The sequence below is a fragment of the Arctopsyche grandis genome, chromosome 3 (assembly GCF_051622035.1).
Source record: "Arctopsyche grandis isolate Sample6627 chromosome 3, ASM5162203v2, whole genome shotgun sequence".
NCBI lineage: Eukaryota > Metazoa > Arthropoda > Insecta > Trichoptera > Hydropsychidae > Arctopsyche > Arctopsyche grandis.
In genome coordinates this window covers 6,815,933-6,839,526 of record NC_135357.1, presented here as the reverse complement: position 1 = coordinate 6,839,526, position 23,594 = coordinate 6,815,933, and the positions used below count along the sequence as shown (strand labels likewise).

Genomic DNA, 23,594 nt, shown 5'->3' with positions numbered 1-23,594 from the left:
ACTTTCACGGTACCATTCTGTTGAAAAAGCAAAGTAATAAATTAAAAAATAAATTATAGGACCATTAAAATATATAAAAAAATAAATTACATCCTCCTTTGCTTTATTTTGTTTTTAAAATTAAAAACCTTACTTTTGAGGAGTTAAGCGGTAGCATATCTGTATTTTGAGCTCCCCCCCCCCACCATTTTATTAGTGTAATATGTACATAAAGTTGGCGTGTTTATCGTCGGCTCGTTCAGTGATAAGCTTGCCTGACTACTAGCTTGACCCATTCGAGTTCGTTTCCGGTTGGATCCATCGTGCGAAAGGTCGTAATTAAAAGAGTACTACCACAATTAACACTGTCAGGAATCAGTCACGGAATAATAACTTTACTTTTTATTTTTCCGCTTTTCAGATTCCACCATGTTGAAATGGGCAGTCTCGTCAAAGAGGACTGGGGAACCTCAGCAACCCAGTCGACTCTCTTTGGACACTGGTGGGATAACAAAGTCAAAAGGACCCAGAAGACGATCGCTGGGAGGACCATCTTGTAGAAGAAGGAATCAAAATCAAGTTAGAAGAGCCATTCACGATAAGGAGAACCTTAATTATATGGCGGGATGCACTCCTTGTTTTCCGACCAAGGATTTGCTGATAAGAAAATTTGAAGTAAACTCTCCCTTGAAGGATGTGAGCAATTTGACACCGAATACACCTGCTTCACCGAGGGACGTGCGGGCGAAATCAACTCCGAAGCCAAAATTTTACCCAAAAGAATCATCGCCGATTATTAACGTATTGGAAGACGACTTATCACCAACTTCGACTGCAACTCCAATTTCCTACGTTACAAAACGCATAAACCCAGCACAACAGTTCCTCAAGAAAAGAAGGATCTTACAGGATTGCGTGTTGGCGGAGCAGGGACAGGAGAACGTCCCCAAAAGTGGTACAAACTCTAGTCTCACGGAAGAACCAAAAAACAAATCACCAGTTGATTTAGTTCCTAGCAAAGTTGAACCGAAAGAAACTGTTCAAAAAATATGTATAGAAAAGACTTTTTACTCTACAGGAACCAGAAGCACCATTCACGCGTCCACAGTGCCTACTTTTGAAATAGAATATTCGCCGTGCAAAATGGACAGTGGAGTAAATGTGCGAAGTAACGATGATTCGATGTGTCTGAGCACTCTGCCCGTTATAGGGTCAAGGGTGTTCATAAAAAACCCTCTGTACTTTAATGCGGACGATTTGCCGCAAGAAGACCACACCTTGCCGGCTAAAAAGCCGAAAATAGACTTCGCGGATAATTTCAGCATGCTTCTGAATAAACTGTCTCCAATGTCAGCCTTGAGGTTCAACGGACATAAACCCAGGACGAAATTGTGCTCAGAAGTGTCGCCTTTGGCTAAACGACTCGCTTCTTTATGCTTCAATAAAATGAACACGTTATCTCCTGAAGAAGACAGTGGGAACAAACGCGAAAAGTACGTAGGACCGAAAGACGAAGAAGCTTCTACTGAAATGGAGACGAAAATGATTGGAGAACGAAGTGTTCTGAGCAAAACCGAATCGACTATATCTGATTCTAAAATGGGTGATGCAACATTGGAGAGGATGATTGAAGATATCTTGAAAAGCACCAAAAAAGTTAAGCATGCTAGAAGGGTTCGATTGAAGTCGAGATGTTCTGATAGTTCTGTGAACCGAATAGAAGATCACATTCCAAAACAGATTGAAAATGTAACAACCAGTTTTCCAATTGAAGAAATAAGTGAAAATCTTTCAGAAGTCAAAAAAGAGTTTAGTGAAACAAATTCAATTCTATTGAAGGAAAGATTAAACCTAAGCCAAGATGAGAAGACGTATATTATTTACGATTCATTAGAAAGAGAAGTTAAAACACCTGAATTTCGATTGAATTCTATCGTAGATGATGAAAAGGAAGTCGATTGCAGTATGGACGATATTTCGACGACATCTGTAAGAAGTAGGAAAAGAAGCAGCGCTTCCGATTTTACCCCAGTTCATAACAACTCCTTACCTAGGGATTGCGATTTTAACCTCAAAAGACAAAGATGTGTACGAAGAAAAAGACCGCACCAACGAGAAGACTGCGAAGATGAAGTACAAAGCAACAATTTGGAAAGAGAATCATGCCTAACACTAAAATCAGGAATTCCCAGTCCTTTCACACCCGAAAACAAAATCAAAATCAACCTGCTCGAGAGCGATTCCTTCAATTCCATCACCGGATATCCTTTCTGCGACAACTACGAAAAGAACAACGTCTTTATGGTTCAGTCTTCAACTTATCCAGCTCTGGGGCTTCCAATTTTCAGCCCAAATTCGAACTGCTTTCAGATGGAAAACGTTTCAAACAGTAGCATAATGCTCGGTCAATACTCTGGAGACAAGCTAAGAAGTAACAGCAACAGAATGCTGGGTTTAACTTTGGAGTGTGGAATTCCTAGTCCTGCTTCACTCTTCAATAACAACTTGGGCTTGGATTCAGGGTTCAGCATGAGCAGTCCTGTCTTGGCGTCTTCGTATTTGCAAGACGAGAGTGCTGGTCGGAAGAACGCAGACGATTCTTTGGATGTCTTTAGCGAACCTGTTACTCCAGTCGTCGAATTTCGCTCGTCTAGACGTTGCTTGACATATTCACCTGACGATGGAAACTTCAGCGACGATAAGAGGATGACAAGGAAGAGGCAGCATCACCAGCAGTCCACGAACGGGTCGTTGGAGCTGACTATGCTCTGCAAGGACAACCAGATCAATATTCATAGTGAGTACAATGTAAATGTCAAAAGATATTGTCATGAATTTATATTGAATTTAGCGTGAAACGAGCTCGCACACGTGATTATGTCATACACATACATATATACAAGTATAATATGGCTTGAAATTTACATTAATCGAGTTTGCAGCTAAAAGGGAACTTTGGGACTTTGCTTTGTTGTTGTTTTTATATATGGGAATACTTTCAGTCTGCATTCATTCAAGCATATAATACTTATGAAGTTCTGCATACTTTTTAATCATATATTTTCTTAATATACATACTTACATTTATATAATAAATCAATTAAAAAAAAACTAGTGCTGATGCCGATGTAAAAATAGTTTTAGTCTGTAATATTCAAGTACTGATTAAGTTTTGTTTCCAGTTATCAGATGTCGGAATCTGCAGAAGCATAATGGCAGTTCGAAACACATCAACGCTTATGTTAAGGTATGTAAATTTTTACTTATTTCAAAATTTCACTTGAATGTTTTAAAAAAATCTAAAGAAGAGCAATTACAGTAATTTGCCACTTAATAAAAACAATGAGCCAGAGTATTGTGTGTCCGCAATGGTGCTCTTTTTCACTACTAATCGATAGCATTTGATATATGACTTGACTTCTAACTGTAAATCAGTTACCTATTTGATTCTTAGAACAGTGAATGATTGGAATAGTGAGTGAAAAACCAATTATGAATGTCTTTTCTATCATATCACTTTAATATTCTATCATATTCTTTATTATATCATATCAGTTATTTAGACATACATAGTTACATTTAGAATAATTAACGTTTATGTACAAATTGTCAAAAATTTCGATTGATTTTCATATTTAATACACCAGCTAAGACCAAAATGATAACTTTCAAAAAGAAGATGTTGGTATAAAGTAAAGTTAAGTTTTTTTTTTTTAATTTATATTTATTTGTTATGTATATTTGTACTGGAAGGTAAATTGGGTTTTTTTGAAATTGAAAAGTGATGTGTGGTTGTTCCAGTGCTATATTGCTGGAAAACCGTCTCGTTCTCCGACGAAAGGGTCTCTCAGATTGTATTTGTTGGGGGGGTGATGGCCTCATGTAGAGGTCTTTATTGGTTGACCTTTAAAGTGGCCTTATACATAAAGTTAAGTTTGCTGAAGCATTCTTATCAATTATGTACATATGTGAATTGAAGAAAAGTCAATTGGCATCACGATAATTAATCATCATGGTCATATCAAATGTATATATACTTAAATTAAAAATCATTCTTTGTGGCAGATGTGGATGAATTTACTGTTCCTTTCATTCTACAGAATTTCAAATAAGTGAATTGTCAAGAATTTAATAGGGGTCAACAGTGATGTTGCTGTAAATACGTATAGTGATGATTATTATACATTTAATCATCAATATTTTCGAATCCAACGTAAATGGTGGTATTAATGTCTCGAGATAGCTCCTGAATATCGGCTTTCAGCGTGGAATTGGGTCAAAAAATATTTTGCCCGAGGCCAGATCGTGACGTCAAATCGTTTACGTAACGATTCTTAACGGACGACAGTTACAGTATCCTTTGTGACATCTTGTAAGAAAAGATATGCACTTTTCGCACTGAGACCTGAAGACAAATTCGAAATTCCAAAGCACGATAAATTGCCTCGAGTTGCGTGCCGTCGACCATTTGTGACTGCTTCTATGTATAATTAAAGAATTAATGTGCGTTGCTATGGACGAGTAAATACAATGCTGAAACCACGTGTTTGGTTTGTTTTTTTTTTTGGTTTTTGGTTTATGTAACGATTCGGGGGGAGGATAAGAAAGGAAGAAAAGGAAAGGGTAGAAACGGAACAAAAAAGATATTAATATTATAATAAATCACTTCCATATCTATTGAGTGCAGACGTACAAAAAATATGACACACTTTCCGTTGTTTCAAAGGAATCGATTTGAGGATCATTTCAAGTGATATTTCATATGCTGAATATGTGTGTATATATGTATGTGCGTATACTCGATCAGATAACACGTCGATTGCGTGTTAAGTCAAATATTTAACGTGCTTCAGATTGACACATTCTCAATTTATTTTTAGCAATAATTGCTTTCGATCGTGTTGTACATATTTCAAATTGAAAAACATATGAATTAATCAATTTGAAGTATTCATTTGTTTATTATAATCGACACGAGTATTTACATACATAATTATTTTATTTTTAACCTGAGTTTAAAACCTTGCCTATTCACATTTTGCAAAAAATAAATGTGAAATCGTCTTAGAAAAGATACTCTCCAATAATGGGATGTGTAGTTTCTATTTCCTATATTTTTTTCGCCTTTTGTAATATATATGATCCGATATATTTGAAAGTGGCGGAAGTCCAACTTTCAGTTCCGAAAACACTATTTCTGTTTGACTTAATTCACAAATTGTTATCACTTCTTTTTCGATATGTCCAGAATCTCGGAAAAGCAGAATGTACGTATTATGGGCCACCAGTATTTTTAAATATTGTAAAACGCAAAACATTATATTTAATGTTTTGGGAGATATTTCTCGAAATGAAGAAAAGTGGACTTATGGACTTATATATATATAAGTTCATATCCAATAATGTAGATGTTTTCTACTGAATACAGACTTCTCCAACATGCTTCCACTCTCGTCTGTTCTGAGCAACTTCAATTCATTCAATATCACTCTTTTTCTTTACTTTCTTCAACCATTTCCACTTGTATCCTTTCTTACAGAGTTTTATACCATTCAAACACCTATCTTGTCCATTTTTCGTTCATACTTTTAGCCCCATATTTTCATCTGTTATGAGCAACTTGATTTTTGATTTTTAAATGCTTTTCATTATTACGAAATTATGTTCACAATACATCTTATATCTATTTTAATAGCCACTAATCTACTGATTATTTTCTATTTTACAATTTAATTTAATTTGGTTAGTAATCATAGTATTATATTATACTAATGTTAATGTATAGCATAATAGGAAAAAGAGCTCACAAACCTATTTACAATCCTTATAAATGCTCATAATACATCTAATACATAATATTAATTAAAGACTATCTAAAGTCGATAACCTAAAGCCGATTGTGTTTAGGTAATCTGTGTATATACCTGAAGGGTATAGACATTTTGTTGTAATCACCGAGACTCTTCACAAGTGTGTTAGTATGATTATTAGTTATTCTGTCATAGAATCTACTGGTTAGTTTGTAAGTAATGTCAGTAACAAACGGAATCTTATTTATGGAATGCAGTTTTTTCAAGTTAGTATATATGGGTGTATTATAAATTAAGAGCAACTTCAATTTTTTCAATATCACTCTTTTTCTTTACTTTCTTCAACCATCTACACTTGTAGACATATTTTCATACCATTGAAGCACTCGTCTTTTCTATTTTTCGTTCATTCTTATAGCATCACTACTAGTGCTACACGGCTTCACTCGGTTCCACTTATAATAAAAGTAACTTGAAATATAAATGCAATTTAATAGTGAGAATACCATCGAACCATAAAAACAATCTTCATTGTTATTTAATAAATTTATTTGAATCGAAAGAAAATAATATTATATAACGACCGACCAATCAAAAAAGTCTTTGACCAATCTAGCCAATCTAGCCAAGTTTTGGTTTTATATATAAGATATTCTTATCGCTATTTCAATACTTTCACTTGCACAGAAATTAGACTTGATTTTCTTAAAAAAATCTCTCCAATATGAACTAAAATATCGATTGCTCTCCAATAGATCAATTGACTTTTTGATAGTAATGCATATTAGTATTTGTTTTCTTATTTGTATGGTAACATTATCAGAAAATAATACATTTATTTCATGTCTAGGTCCAGATTTTCTTATTCCAAAACTTTTCAATGAATCAATGCATATTAAAATGCTTACTAGCTTGAAACCACTATGGCATCGAATAAATATTAAAGATAAGCTATTATGCGTACATTTGCTTTTATTCAGATGAGGAGGCTTAAACGAGTCAAATCCCAAGAGATTTGCTCGTATGTACATAATGTACGGCTCACATACATATTGCCAAACACGCAATTGACGCATCATTTAACATTGCCACCATTAGTGTTGACATTTCAATATTGCAAACGCTGAATAAAATAATTAATGGCCGTTGAGAGTTCAATAAAAATAAAAACTTTTCGAAGCACCCAGTGTCGAGTGCAGATACCTGCCAGAAGTGTTTGCACGTAGCTCGTTATTTTAATCGCCACCCCCTGCTCCACAACTGCCCTTTCAGCTTTGGCTACAGGTCGTTCGGCTACAGGCTGAAATGTTGCCAAAAGGTCACACACGCAGAGTGGCTTTAATCCGTTTGACGCTATTAGCTTTCACTTACCGTTCAGTAAGTGGGCTGGTTTAGTGGGTGGGATAGTTCCCAGTCCCCCTCAACACCTTGGGAGTGACCTTAATCGTAACGATCCATTAAGTGCGATAGTCAAAGTTTCATTAGACGGAGTGGGAGGCTGCGTTGGTTTTAAATTTTATTTTTATTTAAACGCAACATGCCACTATCTCTGGGTAGCAGGAGTATTCCGGTGTAATCCCAGATAGCGGGATGGGAACAGCTAATATTTGCATCGTGGGTGGCTGAAGGGGACTGTGTGAATGCTGCGCGATGGGGGATTTAATATATTGAGCATATATTCAAATGTTTCCCTTTCAAAACGAGATAAAAACCGTTTAGAATGTATGTAAAATTTAAGCAATGGTCTCGTATTCGTGCTTTGACGATGTTGAAACTTGGGGTTTTTTTTATATTGCTGGGGTCGCTGTTTTTGATGTTGGAATTAATTATGTATGTATAAGCGATACGTAGATATGAGTTGTTTTTGTTTTGAAAGTGGTAGGAGTTTGCAATAGCTCATGTGATATAGGGCGAGTTTTGGGTCGTATCTGGGTGTATGATTCATTGCAAAGAAGATCGATCAATTTGATTAGGTAATTTAAGCTAATGATTATTGTTTTTGTGAGGCATAGTTAAGTGGTAGCTTGGACATTTTTCTCAGTGGACTATAGGTCTATACTATAATTCTTTGTTCTAGAGATCTGCTGCTTTTGTTAAATTACATTTAATTTTGCTTTATTTAGGTGTGTGTAAACGGTGCTGGAACTTATCAACGTACTCCAGTTCGTAGAGATAGCAACGAGCCTCATTTTGGACACTGGATGACGTTTCCACTGCCTGACACAGTAGTACGAAAAGTTCAAGTGTCCGTTTGGCATCGAGACAAGCAAAAAAGGTAAGAGAAATTTTATCATCTTCGAAACAATACATTTGATCGATAGCTGCCTTAGAAATCCCAAAGTGCGTACTTGAAGTTGAAGCTTTTTCAGCAGATTTTCACGTCGGGATACGAAGCATGATATATGTATTTTCATATCAAAGGCATGAAAAGAAATCGTTTGGTTTGCATTTTTACAATTTTCGACCGTGTTATTGTTCTATGTGTGTCGTACTCCCTCGACTATTATCCAGGAAGTCACAATATCGCGTTTCAAAATTTCATGGCCATCCAGCGTGACAGACATTTGTCTAAAATGCCTCGGTTTCTTATCAACTCACATCGTTGTCATCCGGTGGTGAGCAGCAATGACAATTAAAATCAACCGTCTTCGGTGTCGTTTAATGGGTTACGCGATACTCTGTATGTATACCGGTCCTACCCTCGACGATGAGCTCACCTCGTGGAACACGACGTCTTCTTTTGATTAATGACCCCCCTAGATTGTAACTATTAATTGAATTTTTAGAAACGTTACCGGTAATTTTCGATAGAACTATTTTTCGCTATTGATTTCTTCGTCTCCAACTTTTTGCAGCGGTTTTTGGCCGAAAGTTCCACCCGGACGATGTTCGTAAGTGTTAGCTCGATTAGTGGCGTCAAGCTCGAGCCAAGTTTTTTATTCGTTATTCCGGTAATGTCACGGTTTTTTACCGCGCACATGGCTCTAGTCGCCGTTAGATCTGAAATAGGATAGCCATTAAGGCTATTTGCTACATTAAAGGAAGCTAATTAGAAAAGTTCTGGGTGTGCGGTCAAACATGTACGAAGACAATGCTACAGTAAACAACGATAGTAAAAGTAGATAGCAAACCAGTCATCACGCTATGATCCACTTCGTGACATACCTTTAATAGACGACGGTTAAAAGTTTTGTTTTTTTTTTTTTGATAATAAAGGATATTATATGTAAGTGAGCCGCGAAGGAAACTAATTTCTCACGATAGGACCGGATTGCTTCCTGGGTTTTTAAAGCTCGCTCTGAGCAATTACTGTATTGGTATGATTAACCGCATCGTTCACGGTCTGCTGAAACGGCAATGGTTCGAATCCGAGTTGAAGAATGTTCAGGTGGGTCTTTGCGAAGGGTGCTTGACCAAGCTTGAACATCTTAAAAGTTGAGCTCAAACACTTTGCACTCGTTTGAGAGTTTCATAACTAGAATGGAAGCATGGAAGCATGGAAGCATGGAAGCAGTTGCAGGATCGGTCGATTTTCTCCTCGGTCGGTCGGAATATTGAGATGGATGGAGTGGTAGATTGGATGGGAGAACGGCGAGTATTGAAAATGGTGGAAAGCACCGTGAACGGCAAATTGGCCCGAGTCACAAAATAATTAGAAAATAGTAGCTCGCGTATGCCAGAACGTGAATCGAGCTCGTATATTTGGATACTGTGCAAACAGGCTATTCCCTTTCGTCCTTCTGGAATATATAATACGTATAAATGTGACGTTGAGTAACTTTATGCGAAGAGTGTTTGTAGTTTTTCGTCCTTAATAATAAAATATTTACTATCTTCTGGGTCGCGTTCCAAGTCGTTCGCCTCCTATTGATGTTTTTTTTTTATTATTATTTCCTTGACGAGAATTCATGATGTAGCTTGAATAAATTGTGTAATTTTGATTAGTTTAATTGAATTTGCATTTGATTTCCCTTCAGTATCGTAAAGTATGTATATCTAAATTTATTACCGAAGCACTCAATCCGGCTCCTTTGGGATTCAAAGCAGTGGGCACTGCTTCAAACGCCTTGACCTCACTATTCCGCAAAGTAGTCCCAAGATTTACATATCTGTTTTTTATTTTTTATTTCATTGCAGTATCATTTTTTATGTTATAAAATAAAATAAAAATACTGTGTTCTCTTCATAGTCTGAAAAACGTAAGTTGGTAAAATATATCTACGTATTGAAATGTTATACCTTTTGAGATGTTCCACAAGATTTCGTATTTTCAATAGGCTTCTAGCTAAGTTAGCTAATTTTAATCAATTTCAACAGTATCACTGTATGTGGGCAAACTTGTTTTTTTGTCTCACCTAACCTAAATTAACTGGCAAATGGATTATTACGCACATTGCGATACCCCAAAAGATAATTTTTGTCATGAGAATCGCAAATACGGAATATTTGGCACTCGAGTTCTCGTTAGTATGATAGTTATCATTCCATTGTTGTAAATCCTTTGTAAAAAAGGTTCAGCAAACCTTTAACAATGCATTTACAACCTTTGAACAATACGCGGCACCTTCTGGGTCCGGTGACTAATCATTAGTATGATGGACATTACGAAAAATAGTTACATTTCATTAGTTTTTAAAATTAACATTAATTTACACAATCTCATTATATGTATGAATTTGTGGTATCCCGTATCAGTACTCCAAAATAATGTAATGTAATATAATCTAGAGTAATGTCCACAATTTTCGGCCGCCGGCTCTTTCGTGTCTGCAATTTTCACGCTCGATTTTTTACCGATAGGGGTAGTACCGGTATCGGTATTGCAATTCCTTTTCAACATTTCTCTCTCTTGTAATATGTACATACATATGTATGTATGAATTTAGTTGCGTTGTGTTGATATTAAGCACCGAGAGGTAGCCGGGTTCGATCCCGAGAGCAATTAAAAATAATTTATTCCGAGTATAATCTTAATGCTGCTGGTCAGACTTGGATATTTGTGACTCCAAGTCGATCGTTTCCTATCAGAGTTGGCCAACTTATCCGATTTCAGTGTCGAAGCGGTTCCTCCAACAAATTGGCAAAAACTATCCTACCCACTATGTCACCACTATTTGAATATGATTTCAAAAATGTATTATCTATAACATAGACGTCTCGCTAATTTTCTTATGTAGCGTGGGAACATTATGGGGATTAGCCGCCGCTTAAAGTGCATTCGGGGGCTAACAATGGAGACCCCCGAATCGGCCTAGCGGAACTCTAAGTGGTCGGCAGAATTCCTAGAACCCTGAGATGGGACTCACTGAAAACTGTATGTGCCTAGACAATGGAGAAACAAACGGATCGGGGAAGCTGTAGTGAGCGACCTTCCTTTTTTAAGGAGGTACTTAAGAAGCTATATCAGACCATTCTGGAACGAGCGCTGGCTGCACATGGACCTCCTTAATCATACAATAAATGCTGTGCAGCAACTTTTATTTGGATAAAAGACCCACCCATACACACAACTCTTATATATCGTATTTTTATTATGCTTAAATGTCTTTCTGTATTCTGTAACGTCACTGTGGCTAATATGTAAATAAATAAAACAAAATAAAATAAATAATCACACCCACGTACCCCACCAATTAATAAGTCGAGGCAATCGTGACGAACGTGTACCAGAGTGAAACTAGACGAGGTTCGGCCGGCGCAGGGAGGAAAGGCGCGCTCCTTGGTCAGCACCACCGACGCTTAGGGGAGGATGCGCCCATGTCCTCCCCCTCTCGCAAGCCTCCCCCTCACCCCCGACCCACCTCTCACCCCCACGGCAGTCGATAGTGAGGGTGGGCGAGGTGCGCAGGCCGGATCGATGCGCCGCCGTCCGGGCGCCGCACTCGCGCACCCGGCGCCGGCGCGGACGCACGCACACATTCGCACACAGGTACTGCCGAAATCTCCACACACCGAGTATACATATATTTTTTTATAAAGCGTTGTAGTACCCGAGGATAGGAGGAGTACCCCCGTCCGGGGTAATCCGAGACCCCACCCGTCTGTCGCTGGACGTGACGCGCGTCCGTACCATCTCTGCGCGTCGTCCGCTCCCGCTGATTAATTTACACGCACGTGCACCCGCCGCGGTACGACGTCAGCGTGTTAACTTTATATGTATATTGTATATTTTTATGCAAGTACACACGAGTTGATGTCGACGAGTGCTCTGCGGTCGGTCGTTCGTTCGTTGGTTCAGTGCTCGTAGGGATACTCTAGTGCTCGGCGTGACGGCATGTAAGATTGTTTATTGTTCTGATTTATTAGATTAAGTTTCATATGTACATGCTAAACTTTAAAGTAAATTAAATTTCGAAAAGAGAACTCACTGCCTTTTAACCAATTTGACAGATAGTTTGGTTTCATATTTCTAAAAATTTGTAAATTTTATTCACATTCTTTTTTACTATACAATTTAAATTACATTCATCATAAAATTAGTTAATACACAGATTTTGCATGTTTAGTCAAATTTTTTAATCTTATGTAGATCAAAATCGAGTGATCTTTAATCTTGTTCGTTTTTCTCTTAATATTGATTTTTAAATACTTTTTATAGTTTATAAATTTTGTTCATGTCTATTCTAATATTTGCTGATTCAATGATCATTTTCTATTTTACGTATTATATTTTTTATTATTATTTATAGTATTATCATATTTTGATATTACTGTATCCAATTATTTTGAAATGTTTCACATTGTAATGGCGCGGTTAATATCTACAATTTTTTGATGTATCGTAGGCTTAAAATTTTACAAATATGCACATATGACTTTGTGTATTTATTCGAAAGGAGGTTGTATTCGAGTGTTAAAAGATTCATTTCAGTTGAAATCGTTGCCAAAATTTTAAGTTATTTTTTCGCTCCATTTCCACAGAACGTTTGTACGCAATAAGATATCATGTATACGTATAATACTATCGTCCTTGACCTGTTTGTTTCTGCGCTTTTTGTCTTTAAGAGAGAATTGTATCTTTTGTTGCGACAAAACGCCACTTATCTTATGCACTGCATCCTTTGCAACTGCAGCATTTTACACACATACTAGATACATTGTACAAAGATGGGTCAAGGACTCTATTGCAGTTGTTACCGAATAGCAATCGATATTGCAAGTGCTTGACGACGAAATCTTGAATAATTGAAAGAGGTATATTGTGTGTCTATATATATATATATGTTGTATGGTGAAAATTCTAATTGCTTAAAAAGAATTTACGAGAAGTATTTATTATGTAGATTGCGTGCTCTGGATAAATATACCCGCTCAAGATTTCGTACAGCGATATTGCGAAACGGCACGTATTATTCTCCCACCGGGGAGGGGGTGTTCTCTTAAGTGATAATTTAATATTGAACTATTTTAAAATACGGTATTTTTGTACGCGTAGTGTGCGTGTTTTATATACGCACCTGAATCAACTTTGATAAAGTGCTAAGTGTTTACACGTTACGCGCTATGGCGTTTCAATGATAGTAGAAAGTGTACGTTGAGGAATGTCAACTTGCATTGCTGTGTTATGTAATGGTGTGTTTACATCGGTCGGTATGATTTTACGTCGTCAAAGTAAGGGAAACGCATCAGTATTTGACCGGTCTTTTATAATAATTGGCCGCTTCAATTCTCGATCCAAATGAGTTTGGTGTACAGATATTGTATATCCATTTTTGAATTTGTATCGAATTTTAAGTTTGTATCGAATTTAAAGTTTGTAGATGCTGGAAAAATTCAGGTTTTTCCTTTCAAGGTAATTTACGCATACCACATAAATTACCCTGGGAGGAAAAATCTGAATTATTGCAGCATCTACAAACTTAAAATTCAAAAATGAACATACAATATCTATGCACCAAGCCATCGATATGTAATATGCATGTGAATTAAAATATTCATTATTTAGAATGTACTAGATTTGTATCACAGAATGCTCCATTATGTTATAGAATCGAAGTTTAATTTAATTTGAGCGTGGTTTCGGCGGGGTTGGTTCACTTTTGCGCATAAATTTCGCCCGTATTAAATTTCCAAACGATTCAACGAGCTTTTTATATAACGATGGTACGGTTTGTTATAGGAGTCGTAGGGCTCCCTCGAGATTTTCGCTCGTTTTGCTCTTAACACTCGCCATTACGCTGATTAGGTAATTACGCCATTTTGACAATAGCCAAGGACGCTATAATCGCGGTGAAAATAAAAACCGGAAGCTGACGGTTTCGTTGCTGAAACGTTTTGTATGTACATACTTTATGGCGAGTTTAGCATTGTGATCTTTATACGCGTATATTTGTAACTTGACGTTTTGCGGAAAAAATAATGTTAAATTTGACTCATCTCTGTATACGAGGGATTAAAATATCTTAAGTTATGTATGCATATACATATTTACTTATATAAATTAAGCTTAGATTATTTGACTGAGCTGGGACAGGCTCATTTTGAAGAAGTTTGTTTTAGACTATTTGAACTTTAATTATCAATCCCATTTAAGGGATGGATACTTAAACGATTTTTAACAAGGTTTGTTAGTTCAGTAAAATTTGTGATCAGATTTTAAACTACTTCCACTTTTTAGTATTTTACCCATATACGGGGGGGGGGGGGAGGGGGGGGGGTTAGCTAACATTGAAGTAAGATAATGTCTCCGACATAAAATTAGACAGGTTTAATTATTAACGAACTCATTAAAAATTACATAGGAATCTTGTCAGATCGAAGCGATGACAGCTAGCTATCCACGTGTAGCTTTCTACCAACCTTTAACTACTTAATTAGATAGTGGTAAATTCTTACATTTTATTTATTTATTTATTATTTATTATTTTATTTATTTATTTTATTATATTTTATTCCAGCTTAGCTTCTCGTAAGGGCAATTGCAAAATAACAGTAGACTATTCTGTCAGTGTTCAAAGCTAGAGAGCAAAAAAGCTTGTACAAACATGATTTTTCTAAGAAATTAACAATAGTGTCCTAACGACTAGCTATTTCTGATTATAGTGTCGCTTTGGGGCAACCTGTAAATTCAATAGTCTAATTTTAGTTTTGAAATGAAAAAGTAGGTATGAATAATCAAGACTAACCTTTTTAAGAATCGCTTCTGCGAATTCCGATTAAATATAGCTAAATCTAATTTCAATCAACTCGGCATTGCTCGAAAAGCTTCGTTTTGAACTTCTGGCATACGCGAATCTTTAAATACGCGATTTTTAGCATCGCTGACCATTAGTAGCCGCGTATTTTTCTTCATACTGTTAAATTTAATGAAATGCGGGATTTCTTCGATGTCATTTCAATTATTGTGCGATTTCTCTTTTATTTTAATGCATAATATACATACATATGTACCTATACCATCCACGATCTAACATTGCTCGAGTCTTGCTCTCTTGTATTTCATCGTCATTCTGAAGTCCATATTAATTACACACATAATAAATGGCAGTTTTAATACGCCTTTTTATTATTAACTTCGTTCAGTTAGTTCCATCAAATTCCTGGCCGTCAAAAATTTGTAATCGGATTTTAAACTAGTACTTGCACTCTTGAGATCGCCATGATAAAACATTGGTTCAATTGTGGAAAATTAATATAGAAAGAAGTAAAATATATTTATACAAATCAAAATCTGTTGTGAATAATTTATTTAAATGTGAAAAATCAAAGAAAAATTATGTATATATGAAATTAAATTCATTCAAGGGAGGAGGGGAGGCATAGTACCCATGGCACACCCCTTTGTATCTTTCTGTGTATTGAAGTAAGCTTATGTCTCCGACATTATTATTTATTATTATTATTATTTTTTTTTATTTCATACCAGCAAGGCATTACAGGTAAACCCCAATGCGCCTTCCTGGCCAAATTAAACAATACAGCATTTTTTTATTATATAAGTCGCTAAATTACGAGACACTGACTTAAACTCGACAATTAACGAGACATCTATGAATTGTACATACATTTTTATTGTAATATTTACATTAATCATACTCAAATAGTGGTGACATAGTGGGTAGGAAGGATTTTTAGCCAATTTTTAATCGGGAATCGTTTCATCAATGAAATCAGAGAAAATTGGCAAACTCTGATAGGAAACGATCAAACAGGAGTCACAAATCCTGGTCTGACCAGCAGCATTACAGATATACTCAGAAAAATTCTTTTCAATCGAGGTCAGCTCAAGGGATCGAACACGGCGCCTCTCAGTGTTAAGCAGAAGCTTAACGACCGAGCCACGCTGCTGACATGAAGCTATATATATATAGAAAAGTTTAATCAATAACGAACTTATTAAAAATTACATCGTAATCTTGTGTCAGATCAAAGCGATAACAGCTAGCGTTCCAAACGCGGCTTGCTACCGCCCCTTCGCAACTCGCATGTTAAAAACTTGAAAAGTGGTAGCGGTTACTCATTCTCATGTCATGTAATTTACTATTACAATCATTTATACTTTCTCGTATACGTTTTTAATTCAATTAAGTAATATATTGGTGAAATTTGTTGCGCAACTACCTATACAAATCAATATTAAAAAATATGTTGCACCACCTGTCAAATATTAAATTACATTGCATATAATATCCATCACCTAGAGTGAGTTTGCGCCATATTATGGTTATTTTATATACTTTTTACGAGGGTTGGAGGACGAGGCTGAACGGTCAATCATGGCGTTTTGATATCCGCTGTGCCATGGCGATAATGGCGCGTTTATTGCACGACACATTACATACAGTGTGTATATACGTATTATTATACATAAAACCCGATGAAATACGGTGCGGTTCACAGGAAATTGTTTCAATTCATATGTGTGTCATTGAGTCGGTTATCTCTCGGCGTGCTGGTCGTTGCCAAGGATTCGGTAATTTAGTGACACTTTCCTGCCACTACATGGGGTGTTCTAAACGGGGGCTGGTTCGAAAGTGTGGGGGTTTTATGTGTACATACACCACTTTGGGTGAAGTTTTCGTATCTGCGAACGTTTCCTGGAAAAGCGCTGTCTGTGCATTTTCCGGTGTCGTGCATACATATCTACCCCGATGCACACTTTATGTATGCATGTAGTAGGGTCACTCGTCTGTGATTTATGTAGGTGGATTTGGTTTAGGTTTTGCGAATGCTTTGTGCATTTTAGTGCGGTGGGTGTGTTTGTAAATTCGGGATATGTGCTCTGTGGCGGTTTTTCATAGTGATGGTTTTCTTTTTGTGCGAGGATTCGTGGAAAATTGGGTGCTTGTGTCTTAGATGAGTCATTTTTGGTTTCACTTGATGGTTAGATAGGCATTTTGTGAGTTGATTTTGAGCCATTTCCACTCTTCCGATCGCTTTCATTTATTTTACCGACATACGGGGGTTTATTGTCAATAAAATTACCAATTTAGGTGTTAGAGGAGTTTAATCATTAAAAATTACATCGAAATTATCTGTCAGATCGATGTAATGATAGTTGGTTATTTTCGGGGCGCAATCTCGCCACTCCTAAGCAAGTTTACATGTTAAATAGTTGAAAAGTTATAATAGTAATTTTTATCACTCATATATGTATGTATGTATGTATGAGTGGACTAGTGGTTATCATATTATGTTTTTGAGAGGTGTGGTCACGGTTCGGTCCCACTGGTTGCTGCTGGCGAGACCTCGGTTATGTGACTCCAGGTCGATCGTTTCCTATCAGATTTTGCTAATTTATCTGATTTTCATTGAAACGGATCCTGCAAATTAGCATCCCTGTTCTATCTGTCGCAAAATTCGATTTTACAACATCTTGAATTCGCTGATTTATAAATTTCTCGTAAATTTGAGTTATTTAGCATCTCGATTTTTCGCTGGTTTGTATAAATGCTTGCAAATTTGTCTCTTGACATTGATCATATTTGCCTGGTTGGGTCTTCCTATGTGATTTAACAATACATACATAGTTATTATTTTGTTTCTTTTCTGTTATATTTTTGGCCATTGTGGCGCATTAGGAATTCCTGTAATGCTACAATGGTCCAAATTTAAAATATAAATAAATACATATGTTTACTTTCTATACGTTTGCTTCTTTGCATATCTATAAAACTAATATAAAATAAGTTCTTAATGTTTTGCTTGTTTGAATAGACAATTCTAGAACTTTCAAGAAAGATTTTTTTCCAAATGTTAGAGTAATTATATATGTACTGGAAAAACTGTACGATTATGACAAATATGTAAGTATGGAGAAGGGACACTCGTATTATATTTTGTGCATTTATGATTTTTTTTGATGCATTTTTTGCATTTATGATTTAAATGGTTAGCTTTCAATATATGCAGATCGTTTTCTGTCAAAATAATAAGCATTACGTTTAGAAAAGCTCTTTTGAATTTTGTAGGGAGAATTTTTTTCTTGATGAAAATGTTTGCTTAAAAAATGAAGTGCTTCATCATCTGTTACAAAACGCCCCTGACATTTTATAAATGTGTTTGTCTGAAAAATGAAATAATGTAGAAGAAAAAAATGGGAAAAGTTTTGTTTACGGTTTCACGCAAAGCCATACATACACATTATACAAACCTTTCTCGTTAAGAATTAATTATTTTTCAATTCGTACACGAGAACTTTTTCTAACGTGAAAAAAACACAAAAAGAAAAACAAGCAAACGAACACAAACAAAACGGTGGGGTGTGTGGCTGGGGAAATGGGTCTCTTGAAAAAAACCATACAATAAAATAATAGCGCATTAATTTATCGATTGTCATAGGGAACACGTAGAATGGCGTGACAAACTTTGAGGCTTTCACGGGGCCAAAGTATATATGTATGTATGAACACAAGCTAGAGTTTCCTTGAAATTTTTCATACAAATCGAAGGAAAGATCTTGTTTTTAACAAGCTTTTTATCAGCTTCACTCTGTTAGTTTGGTGAAATTCCTACCCGTCAAAAAATCATTTCCACTCTTCAGGTCGCTTTGATTTCTACGAGGTTTTAGTTGACGTTGAAGTAAGCTAATATCTCTGATATGAAGCTAGAGGAGTTTAATCATTAATAAGTTCATTAAAAATCAGAATCTTGGGTCAGATTATGTCACTCCATCACAATTCACAGGCTAAACAGTTATAACAGTTACTTTTTACTCTCATTTATTCTCCACTCATATAAATTTAATATTACATGCTTTTATATAATGCATGCTCACATATATGCGTTTTAAATTCACAAATAGATTTAATAAAGTAATATATTGGTAATATTCGTGGAGCAAGTATTGAAGTGTTTTGACCTATTCGTAGCTATCACTTGGCGCAAAGAGTGTTGGAGATATACATACATACGTATATGTGTGAAGTACATGAGCTATTGTTTCCAATATGAAGCTAAAGAAGTTTAATCATTGACGAACTCATTACAATTTACATCGGGATCTTGTATCAGATCGAAGCGTTGACAGCTAGCTATCCAAACTCGACTTTCTACCACCCCTTTGCAAATCGACATATCAATTCAATCATATCGAAACAGTTTATCTAATATATGATGTCGAAATAGACTTTGTATATAAGTACATCTTTGGTTGGAAATTTCGTTAATAATTCAAAATTTCTATGACGACGATTCGATGTTTTTTTTTCGATTCAAATATATTTAATAAAAAAACAAATGAATATTTACTATTAAATTCGCCATTTTTACGCTGATTATATTACAAATACTGAGCGAAGCCGGGCAAAACAACTATGTAGTATATTATATATCTGAAAGTCATGAATTAATATCACTTTTATTGAAAAATCTATCAAGATTTCATAGACAAACAAATGTGTTATAATGATTTTTTTTATAATATTTTCATTTTAGCAAAGTCAACTACATACATATATACATTTAATAGACTTTAAAAAATTGCTAGTAATGTACCTCATATACATATGAGCTGTTATATTTGAAAATTCTGTTTTTTCTGTTCTAAAAACCCTATTTCTGTTTGACTTAATTCACAAATTGCTATCACTTATTTTAATTCGATATATCCAGTATCTCACAATAGCAGAATATACGTATTAAAGGCCACCAGTATTTTTAAATATAATTAAACGCAAAACATTATATTTAATGTCTTGCGAAATATTTCTCGAAATGAAGAAAAGTGAACTTATGCCGCTTTCAAATATACGTACATAGTATGAATATAGATGAATCTTTGTGTTCATGATAAAGTGAGACCTCGAGGTTTTTCTTACACTTTTATTCAAGAGTTGAGATACATTTCTTAAGTTCGCACTTGCGATGAAATAAGTCCAAACACTTTGAGAACATCCCAATGAACGTTCGGATGGCGTGACTCGCACTCGTGAGATTATCAAAATGGTCGGCACGTGACCGGCAATTTTCATTTCTAAATACTGTATATAAATATATATATATATGTATGTATCAGTGTATGTGGATTTTCAGGGTCGATTTACCCATGCATTAGTCAGAGGCTCGCAACGTTGCTTCGAAAGGTGGGTCTGTCGACCACGTGGAGTGTGCGAAACGTGTCCGGATTAAATGTCGAAAGTGTGTCAAGGCATCGATCCGGAATGACCCCTGCATAATTCACATCACGTACGATCGAAAATCAATTTCCGGAAAAGCGGGAAAATCCGACATGCAACCGTAACGAACTTAGACGCCTCCTAATCCGGCCGAGAGCGAATCAGCGATGATTGTTGTGATGAATTTGTATTTGCATACGGAATGCACTTCAGATCAATGCAAATCTGTTGGAAGGTAGTAGAAGAGGTCATTTAGAAGCTATCTAGCCTAAGGCTGCTATATGTCCCGGTGCAGTGGGACATTCATTTATCGTTTTGGACAATTGTGGCATTAGAAGAAGAACCTAGTGAACCTATTTGAAAAAGAGAACACAAACATAAAATACAATAACATGCATAAAATAAAAATAAATAAATCATATTAACAATTAGATACAACACAACTTATTATTGAATACTTATCTCGCAGATAAAACCCAGTGAAGAGATATACTTTTAGCTGTGAAATGTCAAATCTGACATATTTGGCCAAAAATCAAAATATATATCGTGTATTACCCTACAAGAAGCTACACGCCAAATTTGAAATTTATATATACTGTTATGTACCCCGCTTATCACTCTAGTTCCCACAATATCAAATGTACTTTTCACACGCTCATATACGTGAATAACAAAACTATAAAAATTCCTGTAATAGGATATTCAGATAACACAGGAATGTGCCCAGCCCATAAGATAACAAATCATTTATATAGATCGCCATTCGATCGCATTAGTCAGTCATCATCATCGACTCCGAGAGTGACAGTCATCATCATCGACTCCGAGAGTGACAGTCATCATCATCGACTCCGAGAGTGACAGTCATCATCATAAAGACTCCGAGAACGCGTCCGCAAATAACGGTCAGCATAGCAGCAGAATAAAGCGAACGAAAGTTAAAGTTATAGTGAAATAGTTCTACGTGTCTCCTATTATAAAAGTCATCGTTCCATAATCTATCGTTTTTCGAATATATCTATAATATAAGATAAATGTAACATTTTAATAATAATAAAGAAACTTGGTTGGTTAACCAAGTAGTAAATAAAAATTAAATAAATATTTTCCTGGAACGTGACAATACATATGAGAGTTAAAACTATAAATATTTATATATTAGAGATAACGAGAACCAATAGAGTAAATTTCATAAAATATAGAGTGAATTATAGGCGTTTAAACAATTAAAATTTGATAATGCCGTGTCATGGCGAACAGTTTACGCCTTGTTAAACAACGCTTGTTAAACGTCAGGAAGATTTACTTTCTTCGTTTTAAAAACGCGTTGTATACGATATTTTATCTCCAACGTAATGGCAGACGATACATTAACGTGTATTGATGACCAAAATGAGCAATATGGCAAAGTATGAAAACGATCGGATAAGAGATAAAAATGACCACAGACACGAAAGCCGTGTGAAACGTAAAGGAGGTATGTAAAAAGCAAAAGCAGAAAAACATGATACATATGAAAAAATTGTACACGAAAAAAGAGAAAAGAAAAATCTATATATGTATATATATAAAATTGAATATCTGTGTGTATGTTTCGAATAGGCTCCTAAGCCACTGAACCGATTTCAGGATTTGTATGCATGTCCGGGAAGATTACTGTGACAATAATTGCGCCACGCCTACGTCGCACTCGAATGTACTGACCATTCAGGGCTGTACCACAAACACACAGCGGATGGACCACGTCAACAAATATATCTATACCTATGTATATATAAAATTGAATGTCTGTGGAACGGGAACGGGAATTGCACGCGTTATTGTGGCATTGCAACGCATGCCGGGTTCAGCTAGTAATACATAAAAATGAAGATAAGGTGAAAAAAATAAAATAAAATCTTCAAATCCTATTCTTAGTTTCACATTGAATATAAAGTGAGAATAATATTTATTTAAACATTAGTTTGGACCATTGTGGCATTACAGGAAGAACCGAATCCGCCACAATGGCCTCCATAAGAAAATAAGAGAGAAAAATAAAAATCATAATAATAATAGTAATAATTCATAGATTAAAAAGAAATAAAAGCTAAAAGCAGAAAAATACTATAAAACAAAAGAAAAATAGTACATAAAAATGTACATAAGAAAAAAATCACAACGAGGCCCAAATGGAAGAGAGTAAATTAAGATTCCACTCTTACATCACATTCAAATTAAGAAAATAATGATGAGCGCACCTTACCAGACGAATATGTAAAAATAATATCCGATAATCTACCGCATGTCCCGGTTTATGCATATGTACATTGTAGGTCTGTGTTCCCGTGTCACGGTTCATGAGTCAGTTGACCCGGTATAAGCTACAAATGTATATAGTTAGCCAGATAAAACCAAATTAATTTTAGAATGAATAAAAAATATGGATTGTAGGTGATTAACGTAAAAGAATAATGTAATTAAATATATTACTCAAAACCTTGGATCGCCTTTATATCATTTCATCCTTCGCCCGCAAGATCAAAATTTCACTCACATCACTACAATTATAAAAATTGTATTCGGGCCACCAGACAGATTAAATAATCAGTTAAAATAATCTCCGATAATCCACGCTCACTGAGGTGTAAAATATCACATTCAGGCACAGCAGCAACGATTTCATTGAAAAGTCGGATAGCTCTTGGAATATGAGCCATCCGATAAAGAACTGTGCGGGCAGAGGTACAACCTTCAACGCACCAACATAATTATAAAGGACATTAAGTCCCAACTGTTCCAGCAACGATGGGTATAACGTATTACCACGTAGAAGCTGGAGAGCAAAACGAATAATGAGAAGTTTCTCTGAAGTTCAAGGGAATTATACCCAAGTATGCCTGAATTGAATTTTTCATTTTTAATTAACACCAGGCCTGACAGGCAACCCCAATGCGCCTTCCTGGCCTAAGTATTATAAGTATTATTATACAAAGTAAATTCATATCAAATTTAATTGTAAATTTGCAGCATTTTTAAACAATTCATCTAAATTCAGTAAATATGTACAAATAAATTAACATCCTCAGAGACATTTATGGTCAAATTTGTAAATTTTGCAGCATTTTATACAATTCAGCGAAATTCGAGATTGCTGAAAACTTGAGATGGGTAAGGTTGCCAATTTGTTGGAACCATTTCAATGAAAATCAGATAAATTGGCACGCTCTGATAGGAAACGATCTACCTGGAGTCACAAATCCAAGGT

General features: G+C 35.6%; 2 protein-coding genes across 2 annotated transcripts in view; one reads left to right on the top strand and one right to left on the bottom strand.

Annotated features, from left to right (window-relative positions):
• LOC143909810 (uncharacterized) overlaps positions 1-23,594 on the bottom strand; it is a 231,333-nt gene that overhangs the window by 115,955 nt on the left and 91,784 nt on the right. The window lies entirely within an intron of this gene.
• PsGEF (Protostome-specific GEF) overlaps positions 1-23,594 on the top strand; it is a 101,339-nt gene that overhangs the window by 34,714 nt on the left and 43,031 nt on the right. Inside the window, exons 2-11 of the mRNA XM_077428294.1 lie at positions 401-2,776; positions 3,162-3,226; positions 3,378-3,453; positions 3,627-3,664; positions 3,781-3,833; positions 4,362-4,463; positions 5,228-5,246; positions 5,388-5,519; positions 7,089-7,166; positions 7,913-8,064. Of these exons, the coding sequence (XP_077284420.1) occupies positions 409-2,776; positions 3,162-3,226; positions 3,378-3,453; positions 3,627-3,664; positions 3,781-3,833; positions 4,362-4,463; positions 5,228-5,246; positions 5,388-5,519; positions 7,089-7,166; positions 7,913-8,064 (3,083 nt within the window). The 5' untranslated portion in view covers positions 401-408. The remainder of the gene's footprint in view (positions 1-400; positions 2,777-3,161; positions 3,227-3,377; positions 3,454-3,626; positions 3,665-3,780; positions 3,834-4,361; positions 4,464-5,227; positions 5,247-5,387; positions 5,520-7,088; positions 7,167-7,912; positions 8,065-23,594) is intronic.